Genomic DNA, 27,561 nt, shown 5'->3' with positions numbered 1-27,561 from the left:
CTCTTGAATACTCAGTCCTTATGAAGACTCACTAGGCAAAACATAGGTGAAAGTAGATTTCTGCTGCTGTGACCAGACCAGCTCTGCAGACTAGTTCTCAGGTTCATACAGTACATTGAAGCAATATTGAGTGATAGAGACCATGTTCTCCTGACACTGCACTATGATGCTCAAAAAAAATCACTTGTGCAGTTTTTAAACCAAAACCCATGATTGTATTTTGGAATTGTCTGGTGAAAAAAACAAAAAACAAAAAGAAATAACAGACGTGGAACTTGTTAATAGTGCCATTAATGGAAGTGATAGCTCAGTGGTTAAATTGTTAAGACTGCTTGGAGGTTTCCCATCAAGCAGCCACTGCTGGGCCCTTGAGCAAGGCCCTTAAACCTCAAATACCCAGTTGTATAAATGGAAAAAAAATGCAAGTTGTTCTGGATAGGGTGTTTGCAATATACTGTAAAATTAAATTATAAGAAGATCCAGTTTTCTAACAAATGTTGCACTGCCTGTTCTTTCAAAAATCTTTAATCCTTGAAAGGCAAAACAAGTCAGTTTAATTCAAGAATGATATGCATATTTCTTTGAATTCACCAGACAAAGTCCAAAATAAAGTAGTGCAAAGGTTTTAGGCAGGTTTGGAAAATGCTGTAAGGTAAGAATGCTTTCAAAAATATCTATTTTATTTGTTCATCAATTTTCAAAATTCTAAATGAGCAAACAGAAGAAAACTCTAATAAATATTGCATCTAAATACCTTTTGCATCAATTCTTACACATGCAAAGCTACAATGATTTTGTAGGATCTGAATCAGGTATATGGTTAACCAATTATACCAAGCAGGTGCTAATGATCATCAATTTAATATGTAGGCTGAAACAGTCATTAACTGAAACAGAAACAGCTGTGTTGGAGGCTTAAATCTGGTTGAGGAACAGACAAAATCTGCTACTAAGATTAGGCTGTGGAACACAGTTTCATGTCACAAGCCATACACAATGGCACGACTGAACACAACAACAAAAACAAGGTAGTTATTCTGCATCAGCAAGGTCTCTCCCCGGCAAAGATTTCAAAGCCAACTGGGGTTTCAAGATGTGCTGTTCAAGCTGTTTTGAAAAAGCACAAAGAAATGGTCAATGTTAAGGACCGCAGAAGCAGTGGTCGGCCATGGATTCTTAATGCAGCAGATGGAAAAACCCATCATAAACTTACTTTCCTTTGACATACAGTAGGAAGATGTCCAGCAGTGCAATATGCGAAGAACTGGCTGAAACCAGTGGGAACTAAGTATACCCATTCACAGTCCAGAGACGTCTGGCCAGAAGTTGTTTTCATAGAGAAATTGTGGACAAAAAGCCATTACTCAGAAAAATTTCAGCAGTTGCTCTGGACTGATGAGATAATATTTGGCTATAGCAGGAGGCAGGTAGTTTGTCAAAGGGCTGGATAGTGCTACAACTGTCTGCAGGCAACAGCGATGCATGGTAGAGATTCCTTGCAGGTTGGGTTGCATTTCTACAAATGGAGTTGGACATTTGGTACAGACAGATACTTATCATCAATTCTATCAAGGAGGCATCTTATTGGCTCCAAATTGTTTCTGCATAAGGACAACAACCCCAAACATACAGCCAATGAAATCAAGAACTATCTTCAGCATAGAGAGTAACAAGGCATCCTGGAAGTGATTATTTGGTCAGTCAATTACAAGTCAATTATACAAAAACAGAAGGATTTGATTCAGCCTACATCCACAACAGATCTGTGGTTATCTCTTCAAGCTGCTGAGTTCCTTCAAAAACTATGGTTTAAAAAAACAAACAAAAAACAGCCATATTTCAGGATCAAATTATTTGGGTCCTAGGTGATACCTTTCTAAATGATCAGAGATATAGATGGTATAACTTGGAATAACCTTCTTTGTGCCATAGACGTGTTTACATAGAAAAGAAAGCTTGTCTTTATCTAATCTCCAATTCTAGCTATAAGATACCATGTTAAACAAGTTGTTTAGGGTGCGGTTTGCCCACTGGATGCTAAGGTTCAGTCTATTGTCAATTTTTCTTGCACCCAAGACCAAGACAATGTTTTGGGATAACTGAGATAAATGAATTCCCTTTGTGTGTCCATCTAGCTGTAACATTACTTCTGTGGTTGTTAAGAGTAGTGCACCTTTACACTTCCTAATATTAAATATTTGCCCACTTTCAAGACCAATGGTAAGTATAATCTTTGCAATCCAATCCAAGCATTCAATCCAAACAACTTCAGAGGGAATACGTAAATGAAGAGGAGTTAACACCTGGAGGAAGCTCATCAGTAATTTTTTTTACGATACAAAATGCATCCAACAGTCAGCTTCAACCATTGCTTTCAGCTGGATATAAACAATTATCCACTTTGACATTACTTTTCTTTTATTCCTGGACTTTGGTGATGACCAAGACAAGTAATGGTTCTTTTGATGGTAGTGATCTAATCACATGACATTAAATAGGTTGACCATTTTAAAAATTGTCAATCTGTCTATATGTGTGTGGGCAGAAGACTTGTTTTTGCCTTGACACTCGCCTTAGTGTTAATATATAGATATAGAACATACTATATAGATGGATGGTTTCCTTAAGGTGTAGAAACATCTGTCATATATATATATATATATATATATATATATATATATATATATATATATATATATATATATATATATCACATAATAGTTTATCTTCTACGTTTTCTTCTTTTAATTAAAATGAAATTTTTATGTATTTAAATAAATTAAATCTATTTGTAAGAGGGGGATTTAATGTTTCTCTTATGTCTTTCTGACAAAATAATATTAATAATAATAATAATAATAATAATAATAATAATAATAATAATAATAATAATAATAATAATAAAGCTGTGGTTTATTCATAGAACAAAACCATACTAAGTACTTTTTCGCAATCTCGGGAAAACAAAGGGTTGTTTGTGAGCCCGCTCTTTCCCTATGAACCATTTTGACGCAACGGAAAGCTGTGTAATGTGTTTTTGCCGGTCAGTAGGTGTGACAGCTAATGAGTATTAAAGTACCCGGTTTCATCAAAACTGACTTTCTGACGTGTGACGTTTTTGCGCTCCGTCGCGTCTCCGAGGGCGCGGTCATGATTTCCACAGGTTAGTATCGCTTTTGTAACCTGAATCCGGAAGTCACACACAGGTAGATGACATGTTCCGTGTGTTTGTGAATGCGACTCTTTATTGTTATGCTCGTTGTATATGAAAAGAAATAGCTCCTGGATTTAGAAAATGTACTTTTAGTTATTCGTTTTTGCGTCGTTGGTTTTTAATCAATCATTTAAAAGACTACGGTTTTATTTGTTTGGGGTTATTTAGGTTACTCGGCTCACCTGCCGTCGACAACGAACAGCAAGACAGGTTTGAGGACTGGTTTTACTCAACCTGAATTGTTCTAAAAAGAAGTGACACCGGATGTCTAAAGGTACTGACGAATAGGCGGAAGAAAGAGAAACATTACATACAAATCGGCAGTTCTTAACGTCATGGACCCGATGGATGCAGGAATGCGTTACACCCCAAAGTCTTCGGTAGGCCTTTTACCTTTTGATGCTATATTAACATTGCCTATAATATCATGCTTTAGAAAAAATGACCTCAGTAGTTTTCTACGCAGTTACCTGCCAAGGCATGGTTATGAGTATAAATTACAAATATTAATTTTATAAAAGCCCATCTACTGTTTTTGTTTTTCTTTTATTTTTCTTTTGTTTATTTCTATTAGTTATTATAATTACTAAAATAACTATATTAAGATATAATGATCAAACAGAGGTGTTTATTGTTCACCTATTGTTCTGCTTTGTAAAATGTGAATGAAGGTCCAATGTTTCACTGAAAGAGGTTGATAATTAAGCTTACACATGTATGATAAACAAGCGAACATATTCTTTGTTCAAAGGACTTTTTTTTTTTTTTTTTTTTTTTTTTTTTTAAAGGACTGTAAACTGTTTGACTGGTTCTTTAAAATCTGCAGTGCTATAGCCTTTTGTGTTATAAATAGTAAGAAGATAGTCCGTAATACACACACACACACACACACACACACACACACACACATAAGTATATGAAATGGGATGTTTCAAAACAATTTTAATATTTTCATTTTGTGCGTATGTGTCTTAGTGTCATAAGAATTCTGTAAAGGATCAAATCGATCACATTCAGGTGTTTTATGTGATTCTGATATTTCTGACATGAGAAGAAATAGACTCCAGCTGTTTACACTTAACAAGCTAAAGGCTGTTTTCCTCCTAAGTGAATGACTGGAATTGCAAGATAACAAAATCGACTGCCATTTAATGAGAAATTCTGAACTCAGTTTGATATTTTTAGTGGATTTTATATGCATCATACCTTTTGCCTAATCAAATTCTGAGATCTGATATCTACATGAGTGTTTACAATGGTGCATATGCTAACGACATTTGGAATGTGTCTCTCGAGTGTATTAGCCAAGCGTGTCATGGCATGTATTTCTTCAAACAGTTGATGTATCACTTTTGCATTATTAGGCAATCGTGTTTTACCACGTGTTCCTGCAGACAGGTTTCAAACCCCCAAAAACTGCCTTGGCACTACTATTGTACCATTTTATGCTAAAATAATAGTACACACAACTGGTCCTGTACACAGATCATTCAAAGCAATTAGCATGAACAGTGCAAAAGCATGGAGTATGATTTTGGGTATGTGAGACTTTCCATAACTTCCTCAGTTCTGATTAAAATGATTTATGTTTTTTTTTTTTTTTTTTTTTTAAAGGTTCAATCTAATGTTTCATGTTTGTAAATAATGTTTTTGTGGTGATGTCAGTTTAGTCACTATTCTAAATGAGAGTGAATGAACATGGTAATGGCCTAATCTAATTTATGACAAAGGCTTATGTATGTGCATGTAGCCTTTTAAAGCCTGACTACACATTTAACACTGAAAGTCATTTTTTATGCTGTACTGCCATCAAAGGGTGTTGACAAGACCACAGAAAAACAGCACTGAGATGTCATTTTAGCTTATTAGATTGCTAAATACCAAACCTGAAAAGTACAACTGAGTTGCAGTACGCATTAGTGATGTCTGTTAACATCTGTATCTTTCAAGACTTATCTGCTCAATTAGATGCAGGTTACTTAATTAACTTTAAAATAGTCTTTAGTTGCTTAAAAAGTATGCTTCAGGCCATCTGCAGTGTGAAGTTTTGACATGGTTGGTTGAATCTAGCAGATAATATAGGCCTATACACTTCTGAATTAATCCTGCTGCATTTATCATGAATAAATACAAGGAAACAGTTCTTCTGGCAGTCATACATGCCCATGCAATAACATGAGGTGGTGTTCTAAGCAGTTCCTTTCCTTCTCCATACTCTTCTCTTCCCATAATTTTGGTACAAGTTGATATTTGTCTCTTAAATCCGTTGGCTATAAAAGCTTTTTATTTAAATAAAGTTTTTCATAAACTCTTATCTAGTCTACCCAGTTTTTAGGATTGCCACTGAAGGCTTTCTTTTTATTGACTTTCACACAGAAATAAGATGACAGACAAATCTTATGATTTGTGTGTGGTATAATCATTTTCATGCAATCTTGGGTATCAGCATGTGTTTTGAGTGAATCCCTGCATGCATGTACAAAAATGCTTCTCAGGAGCTGAAAACTCGTTTCTGGCAGTCTCAGTGCTCTAGCGCCTTTCTTTAGTGGTTTTTCGTGCAACCTCATATAAGCACACATCTGACAAGCTTGAAAAGGGCTGTTTCACTTTGTTTCGATGAAACATGATAGGACAGTGTGTTTGTCAGAAATCTCAGAAAAAAGCTTTTTTACATTATTTTACATTCAAATCATAAGATGTAATGCAACAAAGCCAAATCTAGATATTTTATTTCCTTACTTCTAATAGAAATAATGAGGGAATAATATGTACAGTTGAGCAGATGGTTACCCAATTACTTTTGGTTTCCTAAAAAGGGGGCAGATCACACAGGAAAAGCTGTTATAATGTTCACCTGTACAACGTTGTACTATAATGATAGTATAAATACTATAAAGTGGGATGTCTGTACTTTGTTTAATTTTAACTTCATTATAATGTGGTAGACAGCCCAAATAATTAGAGAGCTGAGAATTTTGGTGCCATTCACTGTGTCCAGGAATGATTCAGGTCACGTTTAATAATTCAGGTCACGTTTAACAACACAGAGTCTCACACTTATCCCTCACACAAACCCCAGTGATGAGTGGCATTGCATTATTTAGCTAAGATGTTTACTTCTAGACTAGCTGTCTCAGGTAAATGGGTATTAATGTGAAATGGGAACCATCCAATCTACATAAAAATTCTGTCTTATAAACCTATACAACCACCGTAGCTGTGATTAACAATTTAATGACTTGTGGCAATTTGAATTAGAGGCTAGCAGCATGTAAAGACAGAACTGCCAGTATCAGCATGCTTAAACACCTAGCCTATATTTTAACATTTTTTTTAGTCAGAATCATTATATTAATTTAATAATTAATTTGCTTTAATGATGTGTGCACTTGTGCTGACCCCAAAAATTTGTCAAACCTTATGAAACACTGAAAATTCAAATCCACCCAATCTTTACCCGAACATTCTTCAAAAGAAGAGATTAGGCATGAGAAAAATCGGACGAATTGGACGAATATCTGTATTTGTAAATGACCTTTTATGACTTACATGTAAAATCAATGTTGCTTTGTGTTTTTGTAAATACATCTAATAGCATGGTGCTTGTAGAAAATCATCTAAGATTGCACTCCACTACTACTTGAGCTCTCAGAGTGCTAATTTAAAAAGATTCAGTGATCCACTGGGTATGGCACTGCAGCATACAGAAACAATACACAGATCATATCTGGTTTAAAAAAAAATACATTAAAATGAGCTCTTCTGTACTTTTCATTTAACTTCCTACCATTGCTTGCATTTTTAGGACAAGGACTGGGACCAAGGGTTAACATTTCTTCCAGCAACAGATTCCAAAAAGCTGGAGAAGAAGAAACATCCAGGGAAGACTGGTGCCATTATTGGCATAATCGTCTTTGCTGCTGTTGTGGCTTTGATGACAGGACTTCTTGTGTGGCATTTCCACTGTGAGTTCTTGCTGAATGCAGTTTTTTTAACTGTTATCCACATAATGTATTAAGGCATAAAATTACACTGGCTCAAAACCCCATATTTATTGAAATAATGGATATTTATAACAGTGTTGTAATGAAATATGCCTGGAGGAGAATGCAGGTACTTTTTGATTTTACATATTGTGAGAAGGCTGGTTTAGAGAGCCAGCCAAAGCATCATCATATTATTATTTCTCTTTCACCTATTGTTTCTTCAGCCAGCTTCAGGTTTACGGTCAAAGGATTTGATTGGGGAAACTGGGCTGCATAAAATAGTCCCCATTTGGATGCTGTGGCAGGCACACCAGCAAAAGAGATTTGTTACAAATGTTAAATAATTTTTTCTATCTTTTCAACAACTTATCCTTGTTCAAATTGGGGCGTTTTTGTTTCTCTGCACCAAAACCCTGCTAATGACAATTTGTGGTGGATCCTCAGAATAAGTATACATGGTGTTTCTGGTGACCTCTGGTTTGGCTTACTCAAAGGGTGTAGATTTGAGCTGGCTCTTGTAATAATCTTTATGTGGGTAAACCCAATCTGTGAAATTGGGCTGCATGCCTGTCATCCCAGAAGGAAGCCTCTTCTAAAGATAAGGACATTGATTACTGAAACCATGTCCTGTGTTCTAATGAGACCAAGACAAACTCTTTTGGTTCAGATGGTGTCAAGCGTGTGTGGTGGCAACCAGGTGAGGAATACAAAGACAAGTGTGTCTTGCCTACAGTTAAGCATGGTGGAGGGAGTGTCATGGTCTGGGGCTGCATGAGTGCTGCCAGCACTGGGGAACTACAGATCATTAAGGGAACCTTAAATGCCAACATGTACTGTGACATACTAAAGCAGAGCATAATTCCCTCTTTTTGGAGACTGGGCCACAGGGTGGTATTCCAACATAATAGCGACCCCAAACACACCTCCACAACGACCACTGCCTTGCTAAAGAAGCTGAGGGTAAAGGTGATGGACTGGCCAAGCATGTCTCGAGACTTAAACCCTGTGGGGCATCCTCAATCAGAAGGTGGAGGCACACAAGGTCTCTAACTTCCACCAGCTCAGTGATGTTGGCATGGAGGGGTGGAAGATGACTCCAGTGGCAACCTGGTGAAGAGGATTGAGGCAGTGATGGAAAATAATGGTGGCCAAACAAAATTGACACTTTGAGCCCAATCTGGACATTTTTTTACTTAGGGGTGTACTCACTTTTGTGGCCAGCGGTTAGACATTAATGGCTGTGTATTGAGTTATTTTGAGGTTGTTGTACAAGCTGTACACTCACTACTTTACATTGTAAAGTTCTTTACATCTCTATCTTTACATAAAAAAACATCTAGGTGTTATGGCCACTGCCACTGATTGCCCACCTATTAATTATACCAACCCACCCTAATGTAATTGGCTGGAACTGGCCCTGATGGGCAGTGGTAGCTCCAATGCTCAGGGTTGAATGTTTGAAAGTTGTTCAAGGCCCAGCACCGCCAAGCTGCCACTGTTGGGACTGAATTTACAAATATATTCTTTTGACCATAAACCAGGAAGCTACCTCAAGACGCAACAGAACAAGAGAAATAGAGCAGCACTGTCAGGTTAAATGAATAAACTACTATATTCAGTGATAATGCTGTTGTTTGTTTCTTTTTTTAGTATCACTGAAATGATTGTTAAACGTGTTAGCAGGAATGTGGTATTTGTTAGTAGACTATTGTGTAGCCATCTAATGGTATCCCAAAATCTAATGTGTGTGTGAATGACAGTGTGTGGTGAGGTTCTCTGTCACAGTAGCATTTGTCAGATAAAAGTTTGCAAATGTTAAATCCTCAATTTGTTCTACATACAGTTGTGGAAAAATGAATATACATCCTCTTTCAATTCTCTGTTATCAGAGCCTAAATATGTAGTGTTCATAAAATACTATTTGGTCAAGTCCAAATTTAGAAACTCTACTGAGGTTCTTGTGGCAGGATATTAAGAGAGAATAAAAAAATGCCTTTAAATGATGTTGCAGATAAGCCAGTCTTTTAAAATGTTTAATTCTTTTTTGAGGGAATATCGCTACGTATTCAAATCTGTTGTCATCTGCGGTTATTTTCTCTTTGTTGAATTTGATGAGGATCACACATGTGATGTTCTCTTTTTTGTTTTACTATGACCTTAACACAGAAATATGTTTGTTTGTGTTCATTTATATGGTGCAACGTCTGACCTCTCTTGATAATTTTAGCATCTTTTTTTTATGTTTTAACATCTGTCTGGCCTTTTAGTTCGGAAGGATACCAGGGTGAAAAAGATGTACGCTGGCTCTATGAACATCACAAATCAAGCCTTTTTGGAGGCCTATGAGAACCCCAATAGTACAGAGTTTCAGGACCTGGCCAACCAAGTAACATCCCAAGTAAGACCTATTGTCTCTATAATCTCCTATAACCTATAATCTCTCTCTCTCCCTCTCTCTCTCTCTCTCTCTCTCTCTCTCCCTCTCCCCTCTTTACAAGGCTTTAAAATTTGTTTCTCAATACTGTCCATTTCAGTTAAAAGAACTCTACTCCAGGATTCCCCAGCTGTCAAAATATTATGTTGGTTCTACGGTGCAAGCTTTCAGGTACTGTCATTAATCTGTAAACTTGACTATACTGTAAAGAAAAAAATAACTTGGAGTTAAAAACAAAATTTATTCTTTTAACCCAACCACTGGGATATAGATATTGGGAAGTGTAATTGGTTTATTTGTTTTATTATTAGGTTCAGTTGCCAACAGCCAAATGGGTTCTATTCTTTATAAACCTTCTGATTTTCTTTCAAATAAATTTAGCTATACCTCTAAGTTGTTGCGAGTTTTTATGTAAATAAAGTCTGCCAATTAGTATTTATTACATACTTCAAATAATACCAGTTGGTTGCTTAGTCATTGTTATTTTTATTGGGTTATTAGCTTGGTTAAGGATATTTTTAGTCATATTATGAATTATATATTTATTTTAAACAGCCTTAAATGACAGACTTTATATATGAGAAACTCAGCAATGTTAGGTTAGCTACATTTGAATGTTTATTAAATATAATGTGTATACACACAGACATGGTGTGTGTGTGTGTTGCTGTTTTTTGGTGAATGAAACGATTGCACGTTGTATAAAATAACTTTGTACTTCTTCCCTCTTTCTCTAGTGAAGGCAGTGTAATAGCATATTATCTGTCAGAGTTCCATGTTCCAGTGTCACAGGAGGCTACTGTGGATAACACCATGACTACTATGGATGACACGATAAAGAAGCAGCGACGTCTAGACTCATCAGAACATCTGAAGTTCACTAGAATAGATACTTCTGGTACATAATTTGCATGGTTCTATGTATTAATTTAGACCATATCACATTTTTATCTTACCATCTAATTTTCTTTGTTTTTTTTTTTTCTATTTACAGCTATAGATTCACAGATATTTACAAAGCAGAGTAAGTTGTACTTTTGTCAGGTTTAAAATGAACTGATATCTGTTTGTGGGTTGTGTGTAAGGAATGATACTAAGTTTTATTTCCCTACAGTGTATACGTATGCTGTGCACACAAGGCCTAATACAGTCATTGATATCATGTCACCTGGGTTTCCTAACTACCCATATCCACAAAATACGTTTGCGCAGTGGCAATTACGAGCTGACCCTGGCAACATCATCAAGCTGGACTTCACTACTTTCAATGTGGAGGAAAACTGCAGCAGTGACTTTATCAAAGTGTATGACTCACTGTTGGCAATGGAGGGTCGACTTATGGCTCAGTGAGTTTGAAGCGCTTTTTTCTTTTATTCTTTTCTTTAAGATAGTTTTTTTTAATTATGTATGGGATACAAGTCGTAATTAATCATTGTGTACATCTTATTTACAATACATCCGGCCATAGAGTGTCTGCAGATTAGTTACTAATTTGCTGGACAAATTATTCATGAATAAGAAAATGGATTTTCCTGATGAGTGAGTTGTGGCAGCCAGTAAAATAAATCTCATTGTTTATATTCAGAGACTACAAACTGACAGACTATTCAGAATTCATACACATCTGGTAGTCATTTCACTATTAACAGCTGGCTATTAATTACTCTTTTAATAATTGTTTATGCAGGAATGGATTTCAAAATATTCCCATGTGTTTTTCGAATATTTGTTTAAATTCTGGGGGAAAATGTCTATCTTTTGTGTTTTTTGTCACCTTAAGATATGTGTTTACTGACGCTGGTGAGGACTGCTAAATTGTTATTTAGACCCTGAATAAAAACAATGAAAAGGAAATGAGGTGTCTATGAAATGAAGACTAGGGATGTGGTAGCCTAGTGGTTAAGGTGTTGGGCTACCAATTGGAAGGTTGTGAGTTCGATTCCTACGTCCACCAGGTTCCCACTGCTGGGCCCCTGAGCCCCTGACCCTTAACCCTCAATTGCTCAGTTGTATAAAAATAAGATAAGGATAAGGGTGTCTGCTAAATGCTGTAAATGTAAGACAAAGTAGGATTTGGTAGAAAACATGGATGTTATTTTGCTTTATTGCAAGAGGAAATTAAAAAAAAATAATCAATTATCAAACAAGTAAAGTTTTAGTGATTACATTTCTGAAGTTCGTTCACTTTGCTGCAACAAATGGTTTAATTAACGAGTTTAAATAAAAGCTGGTTAGATAAAGGCATGAATGTGCAGTTGTACAGGAGCAGACTGGCAATGCTACTTCATTTTTACCTTTTAGATATTTGGATTGAAATCAAAAGATGACTGAGATGATAGAACAGATCTTTTATTTCCTGTTGTTTTTTTTTTTTAACTTCTAGATGTGTTTAACACCTTGCCACCTCTTGTGGGGAACCACACAGTTTTTCAATGAGCAAATGATTGTATTAAAAAAATAACACAATATTTGGTTGGATATCCCTTGCTTGCAGTACTGTTATCATTAAACTGTTGCATTCTTCATTTATGATGCTTTGCCAGGCTTGTATGCCAGCTTCTTTCTGTTGTTGCTTTTTGAGGGACTTTTCCCTTCAATCTTCATATCAGGAGGTGAAACACATTCTACCTGTCTTTTGTTGCATTATGAATTTCTTCCTAGTTATATTGGATGCATTTCCCTGTAAATTGGGAGACAGAATGTTTCTTTAGACTTCTGAATTCCTTTTGCTGCTAGCATCATGAGTTATTAATAATATATATATATTTATATTAATAAAGATGTTCAAGAAGCAGCAATGCAAACCCAAGTGTTTAATGCACCAATTATGTTTGGTCAGTGAGCCCCTGCTTAATAAGTTAAAAGTTTTTTGTTTTCCCTATGCAGACATTTTGCTTATGAATGAATAGGTGATTTATAGTGAATTGACAAAATTGATGTATTTTATGTCTTAATTTTATACGCACACTTCGTGACTTTGTCTAAATTAGATTTTCAGTTTTTTCCCTATTTCTTGGATATTGAATCATATGATCCTGCTGAAGGTTTTTCTGTTATTGGCATACTCTAGCATCACCTGCATATATTTGGGCATGTTTCATGAAAAATAGACATATAAGATGATATGGGGCATGCTGTATTTATGATTCTCAACATTTTGCGTCCACGCATCTGAAACCAAATTTTCAGGTTTGCAGAATTGCAAGTAATTGCAGGTCCCAAATGATTATCTGTGGGGAGGTTTTATGGAGTTAATGTATGGGAAATAAGATGTATTGAAAAATAATTATATGGAAATAATATTGACATTGTTACTCTCAGCATTATTGTGAGGGACTCCATATTGTGAATGTTTTTCCCCCCATATGCCTCTATCATTAAGAAGATTAAGAACAGTTTGATCTTATTCCTTTTTTGAATTTAATAGGAAATGTGGACACTATTCACCCAATAACCCACTTGGATTTATCTCCTCTGGAAATGTCATGCTGTTGACTCTTGTAACCAACGAACTTGGGGACTTTCCTGGTTTTAGAGCACAATTGACCCAGGTGCCTGTGGAAAGAGCTAGAGGTATGAATAAGGACTATTTAAGGGATCCATCAGTGGTTTAGCCTGTACATTTAAATGCTATATATTATTTCATATCTCGTATGCTAAACACAGTTCATAGATATAATATACTGTTGTAAGGTCACATAGTGTATTACAATGTATTCATATTGAACTAAAATTGTTCAAGGACAGAAACTTGGGAGGGGTTATTGACTCTACATTCACGTGTTAAAGCTTTAAATATAATTTCATCTTGGTTGTGAAAATCAATTAATTTTTTTTCAACAAACTAATGTTTTTTCCCCCCAAAATAAATACCTCTCAAAATGCCTTCTTGTGAATCCCTTTTAAGACCAGATTTCTCTTTCTCTTATTTCTGCTTGCCTGTACAGTAGCACTGACATGTGGTGGAACTCTCACAGAATCGTCTGGAACTTTTACTTCACCAAACTATCCAAAATATTATCCACCACTCATGAGGTGTGAATGGAACATCCAGGTTAGACAGCCTCTTATACTGAAACTAATATTTAACTACTGCCTTATCTGCATTTAATCATATTTTTGTTTGAACATGTGTCCTGAAGGTGCCACCTACAATGCACGTGAAGCTGACCTTCTCTAAATTCATGATGTCCGTCGGTGGGTCCTGTTCGAATGATTATGTCCAGGTCAATGATGAGAAGTGAGTAACAATGCAATTTGTTGTATTTAAGTTACTTACCTGAGAGAGTGCAAGTGTGTTTTTTTTTTTTTTTTTTTGTTTGTTTGTTTTTTTCTTTCTAAACATAGCTCAAAACACTGTCAGCTTTAATTGCATCCTAATCAGGATAATGATATAGGAATTACAGTTCAGTACTGGTGAGCTCAGCAAGACCAGAAGGCCTGGACATCTGTGTTGGATGACCAAAGAATTATTTCTGTAATGAAGAAAAAGTCCTTCATAACAGCTGGCCAGGGGTAGACATCAGAACAGAAAAACTTTCAAGAAAAGCCTTCACCAGAGTATTATTTTGGGCCAATAGCAAGCAGTCTTCTGGTGGTAAAGGCATTTTAAATGAAATTGTGATTCATAGTCATATCAATATCAACACCAATTTACCGGTGACAGAAGCACAACTGATGATGCAGAAATCCATTACAGATTGTTCTATTTACAGTCCTCCTTATCTAAGTTTGACACACGTGGACCTGGGTCACCTTACTCTTTAGCTCCCATCTACCTTTTATTCTAATAGCTGATTTTAATAGCCATTGCTTTCTGTGGAGCATTAATCATTGCAATACAAAAGGAAAGAATATTTGAAGATTTTTTTTTAAATCACATCTTATGACTTAAATTATGGATAGAGTACTTCTTTACATTCAGGAAATATACCATACTCAGCAATTCACACACTATAGCAAATGATATTGTCCCAAGAAATCTCTAAACAAAAACCCTAGACAAATTCCATGGTTCATTGATAAATGTAAGGAAGCTATAAAAAGAGGAAAAATGCTGTAATACTTTGATTCAGACATCCAGCAAATCTAGCAAAAAACTTTTGAAACACATTTAATCAGTTGAGAACCTTCTACTTTAGATCTAGTAATATAGAGCCATACCATCAGCTTTTTTCAGTGGAAGAAAAGAACATGTTGCTGTCTCTTATTTTTATTTTGAAAATGTCTAGAAAACAAAGTGGACACTTGGAATTTTGACCCAATGAATTGCTGTGGTACTTTGCCTAACTTCTTTGTAAGATTTCTATCAAACAGACTCTTTTAGAGTCAATGTAGCAAACACCCTCGCTGTCTGGCCTACATAAACAAGAAATTGGAGTACCTCAAGGAAGTATTTTGTCTGTAACATTTGGTTACTGTACACCACCATGGCATAGAATTGGCTTTATTGATTGACTCTGAATCCTTATTTGTTTTAAGTCAGCATTCAATATTATATGAAAAGAAACCAAATTACATATTCTCTACATATTAGGTCTACATATTACATTTTGTAATTCCTTTGTGGAAATCCACACAACATACCACAATATACAAGATGGATCTAAATCTGGAAATCAGCAGCGGCTTTTGGAACAAATCCATTGTGGCAGGGTGTATATATCCCTGACTAAAGTTCAGTTTTCACTGCAGAATCTATAAAAATTGATTACATTTATAAAAACTTTAATTAAATTTCTATCTCCTGTCATCTCAATGAATTTTAATATTATTTTCTGCTGGGTACTTGGACACTCGGGCCTTCTTACACCTGGTCACTTCATGTGTTTTCTCTGATCCGATAGCTATCTGATTTGTAAAAACTGTTCCATTTACATTAGGCCACATACTGTAAATGGGTCTTGGCGAATCGGATATCAATCCAATCTTTCTACTCCCGCCCAAAATGCAAATATATTTTACCTCATTTCCGGGGTAATTGAAATGTAACATGATTTGGTGTATGCGGTTTTCAGAATGCAATCAAAAATATCTGGTAATCAGCAAGCAGTCAATGCTCCCAAAAATGCAATATCTACAGAACAATTAAAATTCTTTATACCTTCACAGAATTGAGACTAACATATGAAATGCATACAGTAAAAATATATGGCAATAGAATGGGATTACTAAACAGTAAATAAGATAAATCTTGATGTCCAGATAAAATGTATTCCCTTTTTTAATAATCTGTGGGAGTGAGTCAGTTTCACACAATGCTGGTTAGGACACTCAAAACACAAATTTTTTCAGGTGCTCATCTGGTCAGAATCCACTGTCCACCAAACATATTTTACTGTATTATTATATATTGTAACACTTATACCCCTTTTGAAGAACTTGTTTTATTCTGTTGTTACTTATGAACATTAAACCACTTTAATTTTCTTAACCAACTAAATCCAAATTTAGCTGTAAAGTTTTAGGAATGCTGAATCTTAAACATGTTATTTAGTTTTACTTCTGAATAACTACAGTATACCGGGCTTTCACCATGAACATAGCCATAGAATCTTGTATGGCGTTAAAAAGAAATGGTCTAAGTAATCTAAAAAATACTGTACTTCCTGCACCTTCACCTGATTTTGGATATAATTCCGTAACATAATTTTTTGGAAGACTCACTTTAATTACATCACCAATATACTGTGGTAGACCACTAAAATAAGTCAACAAAGACCTACTAGAAGACAAAAATGATCACGCTTTAAATACTGCAAATCTTTAGGCAACCATTATTACTTTGGAATTGTTTTGTTTTTTTGTCAGATATGAAGCTGTAATAATGTTAAATGTCAGGATATTCAAGCCCAAAATCTGGTAGGTTTTGGTAAAAAGATAATTGGGTGTTCAGGTGTTGACTTTGTGTTTATCCAAAGGCTTTGTGGTTCACTACCATCTTCCACCATGCGTACCAGCAACTCAAACCAAATGACTGTGATTTTCTACTCTGATGCATCAAATGTGGATCGAGGCTTTAATGCAAGCTACAAAGCTTTTGAACCAACTAACCGTAAGTGCTGAGCCCTATTTTTCAAAAGGACCTTAAGATGTACCTTTTCCACTTCCAGTGCCAAAAGTGACTAGGACTGCCATTAGTACTAAAACTCCTTTCTCTATCTTGTTCCCTCAGCATGTCCTGATAAGTTCCTGTGCAACAATAAGCGCTGTGTCAGTAATGCCCTGGTCTGTGATGGTTGGAATGACTGTGGAGACTCTAGTGATGAGAGGAAATGCGGTACGTACTGCCAGGACACTGCACACAGAGTTGTCAGGTTTTCTACCAATCATAACAATCTTTCATTCATTTCATACATTGATATAATAATGAGGGTGTGGGGTAGCTTAGTGGTTAAGGTGTTGAGTTACCAAACAGAAGGTTGTGAGTTCAATCCCAGGTCCACCAAGCTGCCACTATTGGGTCCCTCAGCATGGCCCTTAACCCTCAATTGCTCAGTGGTATAACAATTAGATAATGCAAGTCTCTCTGGACAAATGCTGGAAATGTAAGTGTAATATGATCTGTTTGCTGTGAGAGATGAACAGTACCATCCATAACTTTTTATTCTTGTCCCTGTAGATATAAAAGTAATTTTGACTTAGTAGCTGTAAATATGTAGCTATTAAAATGCATAGGTTTATTATTTAACTAATATTATTAGCAGTGCATAAGTAGTGTTTATGCATGCATTTATGGGTTTTTTTTGTTTTTTGTTTTTGTTTTTTTAACTCTTACAGAATGCAAGTCTGACATGATCAGATGTAACAATGGTCTTTGTAAGCCAATGTTCTGGAAATGTGATGGTGTTGATGATTGTGGAGACAGGACCGATGAACTGAACTGTGGTAAGAGCTGAGCTTTAAACATAATTAATGAATTATGACAAATTAACCTTTCATGTTTCACATTCTCTCTCACACACTCTCTTGCACTCTGCCTTAGGACCTGCCTGTAAAGAAGGACAGTTTACATGTGGAAATGGTGTGTGTATCCCAGTGAAACAAAGGTGTGATGGGAGAAATGACTGTAGTGATAAATCAGATGAAGCAGACTGTGGAAGAAGTAAGTTACATGTTCATGTTAAGATTATCCATGATGTCATTACATATTACAGTACATTACTTTTCTTTATCATAATCGACATTACCATATTAATGTGTCAACCTTTGTAATTGTATTTATATGTCTGGCCTTTTTTCCCTTTTAGGCACTGTATGTCTGGAAACTAATTACCAATGCAAGGATGGCCAGTGCATCATTAAGCAGAACCCAGAGTGTGATGGAGAGCAGGATTGTACTGATGGGTCAGATGAGAACTGTGGTGGTAAAAAATTTTTTTAGAAAGCTAATACATAAATAATAAATTTTTTATTTGAGATTTGATATGTAATCACATTATACATATTAACAGGTGATTTGGACTGTTGCACTGATTTAAAAGATACTAAAGGAAATTCTATAAATTAACTTTTTTAATTTAATTAAATTAAATTTTTCCTTTTTTATGTAGCCTTAATATCTACTTACCTCTCTTCTAGTATGTGGAGTGCAGCCTTTTAAGACCTCACGTATTGTGGGCGGTCAGGATGCAACAGAGGGAGAGTGGCCTTGGCAAGTCAGCCTTCATATCAAAAACTCTCTGCATGTGTGTGGAGCATCAATCATCAGTGAGAAATGGCTAGTCACTGCTGCTCACTGCGTACAAGACGAACCAAAAATTAGGTAAACATGGCTCATTTTATGCTTTATATTTACCTTTTGAAATTAGTGTCTTTATCTGTTATCTGTTTAACATATGATGTATTTTAAAAAAAAATAGATTTTTTAAAAAATAAGCTTGTCTAACATCTTCCAAAAACTGTGTGCATGTGTGTGTGAGAACAGGCTCTCTCAGCCAGAATCATGGGAGGTGTATCTGGGACTTTATAAGCAAAATCAGTTGAATAAAGCAGAAAAGCGTTATCTAAAAAGGATCATTGCTCACCCCAATTACAATGAGTACACCTTTGATTACGATATTGCTCTTATGGAACTGGACACACCTGTCAATTTCAAGGAAACCATCCGGCCCATTTGTTTGCCATCTTCCTCTTACGTCTTCCCTGTGGGCAAAGCAGTGTGGATCACTGGCTGGGGTGCCACCAGAGAAGGAGGTGTGTTCAATTGGTGTTTAATTGGTGTTTAATGCTTATGATGTGAAATGTTCACTCACTCACTCTAATCAGTGTCAGCCAAAGCATTTATGTACATCACAAAACCTTAGCATTTTTTTAAAAGGAGTGAGAAAGCAGAATATTTCTTTGGAAAGACGTGATAAATATTTAAGTGAAATAAATATTTTTGTGTGTTTGTGTAGGTTCTGGTGCATCATTGCTTCAGAAAGCAGAGGTTCGCATAATTAACAGTACAGTATGTGATTCATTGATGAATGGGCAGATCACATCACGCATGACTTGTGCTGGAGTCCTAGCAGGAGGGGTGGATGCCTGTCAGGTGTAGTTTCTTTTTTTTTCTTCAAGTAAAATGTACCTACTGGTAGTTATCTTACTATACAGACACAAATGCTCATATTACATATTCATAGTATTTTTTTAGCTAATGACTGATTCTGTATTTTTCCCTCTCAGGGAGATTCCGGGGGTCCTATGTCTAGCAGTAATGTAGTTGGACGAGTGTTTCTGGCAGGTGTGGTGAGCTGGGGTGATGGATGTGCCCGTAGAAACAAACCTGGAATTTACACCACTGTCCCAAAATTCCGTGCCTGGATAAAAGAGCAAACAGGAGTATAATTGCCGAAAGAAAAAGATGATGTTGGCTGTTTCAGGAAACAGAGTTACCAGGACTTTAGTGAAGCACGTTGATCAGAAAATGGTATTTATTTTGTTTATGTGCCCGAGAGGACAAATGGAAAAAGAACTAAGATGTTTAGAAAGCTTTGATATTGAGGCTGTCTCTGAAATTAGGTCAGTGTGATTAGCCCATAGCATTATGACCCTGTGTCCATGAAACAGTATGTTTTAATCATCCCTGTCTCCAAAATGCATGTAACCATCTCTTGATTGAAATATTAGTGTAGACAACCGTTTCACATTTTTTGTGAAGTGAAGTACCAGGCTATGTCTTATTGTAAATAGATTCAGATTACGTCCTTTAAATTTGTTTCTTAATGAATTGCTTACTATTTCATGCCTGTTTTGTAGATATCAACTGTTCGGAGTTAGGATTATATAGCATATCTTTTTAACACTCTGGGATCCCTAAATACACAAAATGTAAACTAAATGTGAATAATGAATTTTCTCATTCCTGTGTCATTCTGTTTTTATCATCAATGACTTGTAATCAGAACATACTGTCCTAATGTTTTTTAAAGGTCTACTAATGAGTGATTTTGTGATTTTTAACCCATTTTACTTTTTTGTGTTTTAATATTTGTTTAACTTTTACTTTGTCATGAATTTATTCAGGTTATAATCCTAAATGCTAAAGGTACTGTTTTTGCTGTGTACAAGACACATGTTTTAAAACAATTTACTTTAATAAATGATGCTTGTCCTTTTTAAAGTATTGAAATATGATTTAGAACTTCAAGTCTTGACGCATGAATGCAGGCTTTAATTCTACCCAAATAGGAGGCACACTTGATAGTTGATATGGGTACAAGTGTGAATAGGTGGAAAGGAAAGCATGCAGCCACACCACGCCTTAGTGGACAAAATGAAAACTGATCCTGATCTGGTATATGCAAGAACACCATTAGAGATCCAGATCTTGATCAGAATTGGTTGATGTACTAAAAGGCTACAGTATATGTAAGCAATTCAGATACGTTGTAATTACAATATTAGTGTTCAATATCTTGTAGTGTACATGCGCACTCATTCTGTGCACTTTCAACGAAGTGATTTAGTGAATATCCAGTATATACAGTAAATGCTATCATACAATAGTCATCCTTTCTCACCTACCAGGCCACATAAGTAAAATGTTTAGCTATCTGCTTGGCAGCTTAGAGTTGCTAATGCAGGGGTAGTCTGCTCTTATTATGTTTATTTGTTTGTTTTTTAAAATATATATAGGTATGTCAATTATCTCTACTGTGGTCACAAACTCCTCTTCTTGTTTAATAATTACACTTGAATGGTAAGAATCAGTAAAACCACTTATTGTGTTTAAAAAGCTAAACACAGTCATCAGGCTAGTACCTGGGTGTTATGGTACACCTTATTTTAGTTATGCACTGAATTTGAATTGCTTTAAGTAACAAAAATAGATGGTTTTACACTGTGTACATTTGGATTTATATATATCAGGGTTGTCAAAGACTAAATCGGTCTGGGCCAGATCAGCATGTTTGTTTAAAAGTTAAAAACCTTCTTAAGGCCCCAAAATCCTTACATTTGTAATCAGTTTACACCAATAACCAGCTCTGAAAGTAGAATAGCATATTTCTAGGAAAAAAAATACATATGAAGTGAAACCTATTTTGTATAACCTGGAATAACATGCAACAGCCACGTGTGCAGTACTATCTCAATAAAGCACTAAGTAATGTGAATGAACAAAGCAAAGTGGATTACTTTTATAATGTCTGGAGTTTATTTTGCTTATAAAAGCAATTTGACAATGACTACAATGTTTAACATATTACTTTATGTTCATATTTGTATTTATAGTTTCATTCATTTTTGTGAAATGTCCAAGAGACAAGTTGGTTATCAAGTGAGCACCAGAATTGGAACAATTGGAGAAGGAAGACTTCTCTGATGAATTGTGTTTTCTTTTACATCCCGTTAAAGCCAGGTGTGTCACCTGAAGAAGAGATGGAACCTTTGCCATCGGTTAAGTGCCAACGGGTATGGTGGAGGTAATGTAATGCTCTTGGCAATGTTCTGCTGGGACTCTCTGCATTCATGTGAATGTAAATTTGACACATACTAATTACTTAAACAGTGTTTATAAGTGGTAGTGACTTCATTAAGTATAATAGTTTGCCCTGCCACACTGACAACATGCCAGTGAATTTAAGGTGTTCTTTTGGCCTGCAAATTTCCCAGACCTCAATCTGACTTCCCATCGGTCGGATGTGCTAGACAAACAAGTCTGAACCACTGAGGTCCTACTTCTCAACTTACTATAAATAGTAAATTTGGAGAATGGCCACATAGTGTGTCATTCCTATTCCTGTCCAATTCTTCTATTATATGCAAGTAAGGGCTAAAACCTTCTTTCAAGCCCTACCTTCCATATTTTCTTTTTAATATTAGATTTTCTCTGTCCTATACTACTAGTGCTTTCTGGAGATATACAAGAAAATTTATACTCATTTGTTGCATCAACTGCTCAAGTGGACAGCTGTAAGAAACGGTTTTATTTAAATAACCACTGCCATGCAATGACTGACTGCCATTTTGCTTCCACATTGTTTATAAATGTGCACCATGTTTTAGATAATTAGTGAGTTTCTGATTGTGCTGAGTTAACTAACATCACAATCATAAAAAGTAGGCAAAAATTTTCAATGTTATGTTTTGAATATTAAGCAAATAGTGCTCAATAAGAATAGCAGTAGTTTTCGGAAAGTGCAGGTGTTCAATGTTTGAGTGATAATGGGGTAGGTGTGTGGTAGGAGACAGCAGGATGTTGAGTACTGAGGCAGTTTGAGTGCTGGTCCAGAGCCTAATTTAGAACCAGTTCTTTCTGTTTCAACAGCCAAAGCACCGGCTCTGAACCAGGAAAAGTGGTTCTTAAGTACCACCAAAATGTTGCTGGTCTAGACTTAAGAACCGCTTGTGTCAGGGGCTGTGGGCAGGTTTACTGTTAGCGCATTTGATAATGTACCTAAAGTTTACTAATGTTTAATACACTTTTACTTTACCGTGATATAATCACTTATAAGCACACATGATAGTAGGTAGCTACATGCTAAGGCTAATTTTTTTCTGTATTAATGATAAAATAATGATACATTATGTACTTTCTCGATTACAACCTCCGTTTATACAAATTACACGGAGCTGCACGTACATGTTGTATTCGCAGCGTTTGGATGCTAATGTAGGTTCACAAAGCCATGAGCATTAACAATAAAGCAACATCCGCCATTGTTGTTGTGTTTGTGTTTGCCGCTGCTGCGCTAAAGTTGCTGCGCTGGGAAACGTGACGACAGACTCGGCTCTGTGATGGCTCTCTAGCCGGTGGAAAGGCAACCCGGTTCTTAGAAGGTTCACCAGTGCAACCAACTTTGAACCAGCACTGGCTCTGAACCAGCACTCGGGTTATTTTTGGGGGAAAAGGGGCATGACTGCCTCAGGGAACAATTGGTTCCAGAGTCTGCTGATGTACATTCTTCTAGTTGGCAGGAAGGTAAAGAGTATATGAGATGAATGAGAGGATGCAGAGATTGTTTAAAGAGATTTTAAGGGTGGTTAAAGAGACCGTGATGATCTTTTCAGCTGTTCTCACAATCTTCTGTAGGGTCTTGTGCTTAAAGCCTGTGATGAGGGTAGGCTGGGGAAGTTTATCTCTCTTCAGCCTCGACAGAAGAGACGGCACTGCTGGGTCTGTTGGCAAGTCAGGTGGTATTAAGAGTCTAGGTGAAGTCCTCCATCATGTGCACACTAAGAAACCTGAAGCTTTTGACCCTCACACTTGGATAACATCATCCATCCAGAGTGGGTATTTGGTGTTGAAAGATTCAAGAGAAAATGTTCCTAAACTTCACTCTCTAAATGCACATAATTCTGGACAGCTTAACCCAGTGGTGTCCAATCTTATAAGAAAAGTGCTGGTATGGTGCAGGTTTTCATTCCAACCAAACAGAAGCCACACCAGAGTCTACTAAAAGCCAAGAACAACCGATTAAACAGGTGGAATCAGGCGTGGCTTCTGCTTGATTGGTATAAAAACCTTCACCCAGGTTTAACATAAAAAAGGACCACTTCGTAAATGAAGGATATAGCGAGCATACAGTTAGTGTTGGCAGGATGCTTCTGTTCTGGGAGAATTTTTCCCACGCTCCTATCCGTGCGCATGCATGGATGGGGCGGGGAGGCAGCTATAGATCCCCATTGGATCGCTGCAGCGGCGATGCGTGGGGGCGGCTCGAAGGTGAGAATTTAAAGGAGGGGAAATTATGGAAGTCGTGCCGGATTAGTGCACCTCATAGACAGCTGATTAGCAGCTGGTGCAGCTTACTGCATGGCCTGCCTGAACTAACGTGATGCTTGATTTTAGAGTGTTAAGATTCAGATAAACCAAACTTTTAAACTCTAAATCTGTCCTGTGAACAACAAACATGACGACTGACTCCTTTCACTTTTTCGGGTGGTGTACACACATATCTTACACATAGACATGCTATTGAGGTGTAGGTGGAGCAAATGTTACAATATGAGGAGGTGAGGTGAGGAGTTCAACAGCCCTTGTAGCCCCATTGCAGCCTTTGACTGAGTAATGACTTTTGGAGACTCAACCACGTCTCCAAGTTTGACTGCTACCCCTTTTTCCACAAAGATGACCTAAAGACACCAGGAAGGTGTCTGGTCTAAAGAGAGCAGAACCTTCCAGAAGAACAACCATCTCTGCAGCACTCTATCAATCAGGCTTGTATGGTAGAGTGGCCAGACAGAAGCCACTCTTCTGTAAAAGGCACATGATTGCCCACCTGGACTCTCAGACCATGAGAAACCAATTTTACTGGTCTAGAGAAAATGAGAAAATTCAAAGATTGAACTCTTTGGCCTGAATAGCAAGCATCATGTCTGAAGGAAACAAGGCACCGTTCATCACCTTGGCCAATATCATCCCTACAGTGAAGCATAGTGGTGGCAGCATCATGCTGTGGGGATGTTATTCAGCAGAAGACTATGGGAGATTAGTCAGGATTGAGAGAAAAATTAATGCAACAATGTACAGAGAAATCCTTGTTGAGAACCTGCTCCAGAGCACTCAAACTGCCACAAATCTTCCAACAGGACAATGACCCTAAGCACACAACGAGGTAACAAAGAAGTAGCTACAGGACAGCTCTGTGAATGTTCTTGAGTGGCCAGAGCACAGACTTGAACCCGACTGAACATCTCTGGAGAGATCTGAGAATGGCTGTGCACTGATGCTCCTCATTCAGTCTGATGGCTCTTGAGAAGTCCTGCAAAGGAGAATGGGATAAACTTACCAAAACTTGGTGTGCCAAGCTTGTAGAATCATAGCATCACAACTTGAGGCTGTAATTGCTGCCAAAGGCTTCAACAAATGCAGTTCCTTTTTAAAATAAATTTGCAAACATTTCAAACAAACTTTTCATGTTGTAATAATAATAATAATAATAATGATAATAATAATAATATTTCCATATGCACTGTGTACATATACCCACACACAGTTAGGACCATATATATTTGAACACAAGCACAATTCAAACTATAGTTATATAATAGATATGGACTGAAAGTGCACACTCAGATTTAATTTGAGGGTGTTTAAGGAAGCGACATGTTTTGTTGGATTTTGCATTCATATTAACAAAGCCTGGTGTACTGTACAAACTCTGTCATTATTGGAAGACACTGCTCAGTTGGCAGTCAGGGGCATCAATAAGGCCAAGCACCTTTCAATTCAATTTTCAATTCAAGTTTATTTGTATAGCACTTTTTATACAATAGACATTGTCTCAAAGCAGCTTTACAGAACATAAACATAGAGCAGAAGGTAAACATAATTAATGATAAAGGAAATAACGAATAATAAAAGTAAAAGAATTGACAGAATAAAAAATTCTAGATTATTATTAGATATATATAGTTCACAATGTGTATGTATTTATCCCCCTATGAGCAAGTCTGAGGTGGCTCAGGCAGCAGTGGCAAGGAAAAACTCCCTTAAATTGGTAAAGGAAGAAACCTTGAGAGGAACCGGACTCAAGGGGGACCCATCCTCATATGGGTGACACTAGAGGGTGTGATTGTAATATACAGTCAAACAAATGTTGTATTAGTGTAAGGATCATGGACTTCGGATCTCCTTAGTATCACAATATCCTTTCCACCTTAAAGACCCTGTTCCAGAAAAACAATTTGCAGAGAACTTTACAAGGCCAACATTAATGAAAGAGTTGCAAATGCTAAACCATTAATCACAGACACCAGTGCAAAAATTTGAAAAGGTTGTTGGCATAATCATAAAACTTGGACGGCTAAAGACCTGAGTGATTAGGTCTGATCAATCATCAATATGATCATAGAGTATTCCTAATAGCAGGTAGAGTTTATGTATGGAGAACCTCCAAGAAAGCAAACAACTTGGACTGTCTGGTTCCTACTGGTGTGGATCTGTGAAGAATTTAGCACCCATATCTTAGTATTCTGTAGGCCCCATCATTAGCTAACATGGTCATGTTACTGCCAGCAAGTATTTTGAAATTCTAAGTGATCAGTGCCATATGGTCCAAATCATGTTTTCAAACAATGATACCAATATTCAAGATAATACACCCATACACACAGCCAACACAGTTCAGTCTTGGTTTAAAGAGCACCAGTATGAACTTCAACATGTTCCCTGGCCAGCATAATCACCTGACTTGAATCACTGTGGGAACTTTTGGAGAGACCTGAGAGAAGGTGGTTCCCTGCTCCAATCTCTCTGAAGCAACTAGAAGATATTCTGATAGGTGAATGGTACAAAATTCTACTAGAATAGATTTAGAAATTGTATGAATCTATTTCAAGAAGGCTAGAAGCTGTATGAATGAATGTAAAATGCAAATGGTGATCCAAAATATTAACAATAAAGAGATTATTTATCTATCTCTATCTGTTTTTATATACAGTGGAGATCAAAAGTAGAGAACAACTTAAATTTCCTAAATAAACAGGAGTAAAAGAACATTTTTAAGCATATTTTGAGTTACATGTATTTGGAAGCACAGAATAAAAAACTTCAGTGAGAATTAAAAAGAACACTGATCAAAATTAGAGAACACTATCAGATACCTTCCAGTAAATGGTGTTAATCTGGCACCTGGTGTTAATTTCTTTAATTATTTGACAAACCCTATTTAACTTGCAGCCTAATCTCAATGGACAATTGGTTTAACACTGCAGATGAGATTGCTCACCAGTTCAGCTCTGAACAGAGTAAAGAGCTGTCTCTTTATACAATCTTGGTGTTTAAGAGAATTTGGACTGAAAGCCCACTCTTCAGTGAGCAGAAAGAATCAAAAGGCTAGACTAACCTTTGTCATGTGGACATAGGAGAACTGGTGCAAAGATCACTTTATTGATGAAAGTAAGTTTAATTTATTTGGGTCCGATGGTAAACATTAAGTTCCATTGGGGAAAGCATGAACCAAATGTGTGTCAGTGAAAGGTGGAGACAGAAGTGTCATGGTTTGGGGGATGTTTTCTGCAGCAGGAGTTGGGCCCCTTATACAGATACATGGCTGAGTTAATGCAAATGTTTCAGACTCTTCTGCGACAGCATGTGGTTCCTTCCCTGTGTTCATCACACAATCAGCCAGGAATTGACCCATTGCAATCCCTTTCTTCAGCTGATGCAGACCACTTGAGATCTCCTAGGTCGTGTAGCAAACATAACTTTTAATTCTGGAAATGAATAATGTATCTGGAATTTCTGTGCATATCAGACCAACTAGACCATCCTTTTCCTCAAACAAACCTCCATGATGAACAGTGTTAGCATTATTTATCTATATTTACTGGCAAAGCAACCATTTTCAAGCTGAGAAGAATCTGCATCATTAAACAAGCATTGACTATAGACAATACAACAATTTGGAATGTCTTAAAAAAAGATGACTTTAAAATGCCTGCAGTAAAATCCTGGAAAAGCATCACAAAAGAGGAATCAATTTGGTGATGCCAGA

The 27,561-nt window shown here is 36.5% G+C and overlaps 1 protein-coding gene across 6 annotated transcripts; it reads left to right on the top strand.

Moving 5' to 3' along the window:
- Nucleotides 1–936: 936 nt before the first annotated feature.
- st14a (ST14 transmembrane serine protease matriptase a) lies at nt 937–21,238 on the top strand. Of its 6 annotated transcripts, none has more exons than XM_027174785.2 (20): nt 937–1,028; nt 3,383–3,594; nt 7,020–7,179; nt 9,468–9,598; nt 9,735–9,805; nt 10,372–10,532; nt 10,629–10,658; nt 10,749–10,980; nt 13,062–13,207; nt 13,582–13,688; nt 13,777–13,874; nt 16,555–16,688; nt 16,809–16,913; nt 17,414–17,521; nt 17,619–17,738; nt 17,884–18,000; nt 18,215–18,398; nt 18,561–18,829; nt 19,033–19,169; nt 19,304–21,238. In XM_027174785.2, the coding sequence occupies exons 2-20, from the start codon at nt 3,550–3,552 to the stop codon at nt 19,463–19,465; spliced, it is 2,517 nt and encodes an 838-aa protein (XP_027030586.1). In that variant the 5' UTR covers nt 937–1,028; nt 3,383–3,549; the 3' UTR covers nt 19,466–21,238. The 6 variants fall into 6 exon arrangements, with proteins under 6 accessions (XP_027030586.1, XP_047678597.1, XP_027030585.1 ...); XM_047822641.1 differs by lacking the exon at nt 937–1,028 and adding an exon at nt 1,547–1,696; XM_027174784.2 differs by lacking the exon at nt 937–1,028 and adding an exon at nt 3,012–3,163.
- Nucleotides 21,239–27,561: the final 6,323 nt, after the last annotated feature.

The sequence above is a fragment of the Tachysurus fulvidraco genome, chromosome 13 (genome assembly GCF_022655615.1).
Source record: "Tachysurus fulvidraco isolate hzauxx_2018 chromosome 13, HZAU_PFXX_2.0, whole genome shotgun sequence".
NCBI classification, from domain to species: domain Eukaryota; kingdom Metazoa; phylum Chordata; class Actinopteri; order Siluriformes; family Bagridae; genus Tachysurus; species Tachysurus fulvidraco.
The sequence above is the reverse complement of the archived record's forward strand: the minus strand, read 5'-3'. Positions and strand labels throughout refer to the sequence as shown.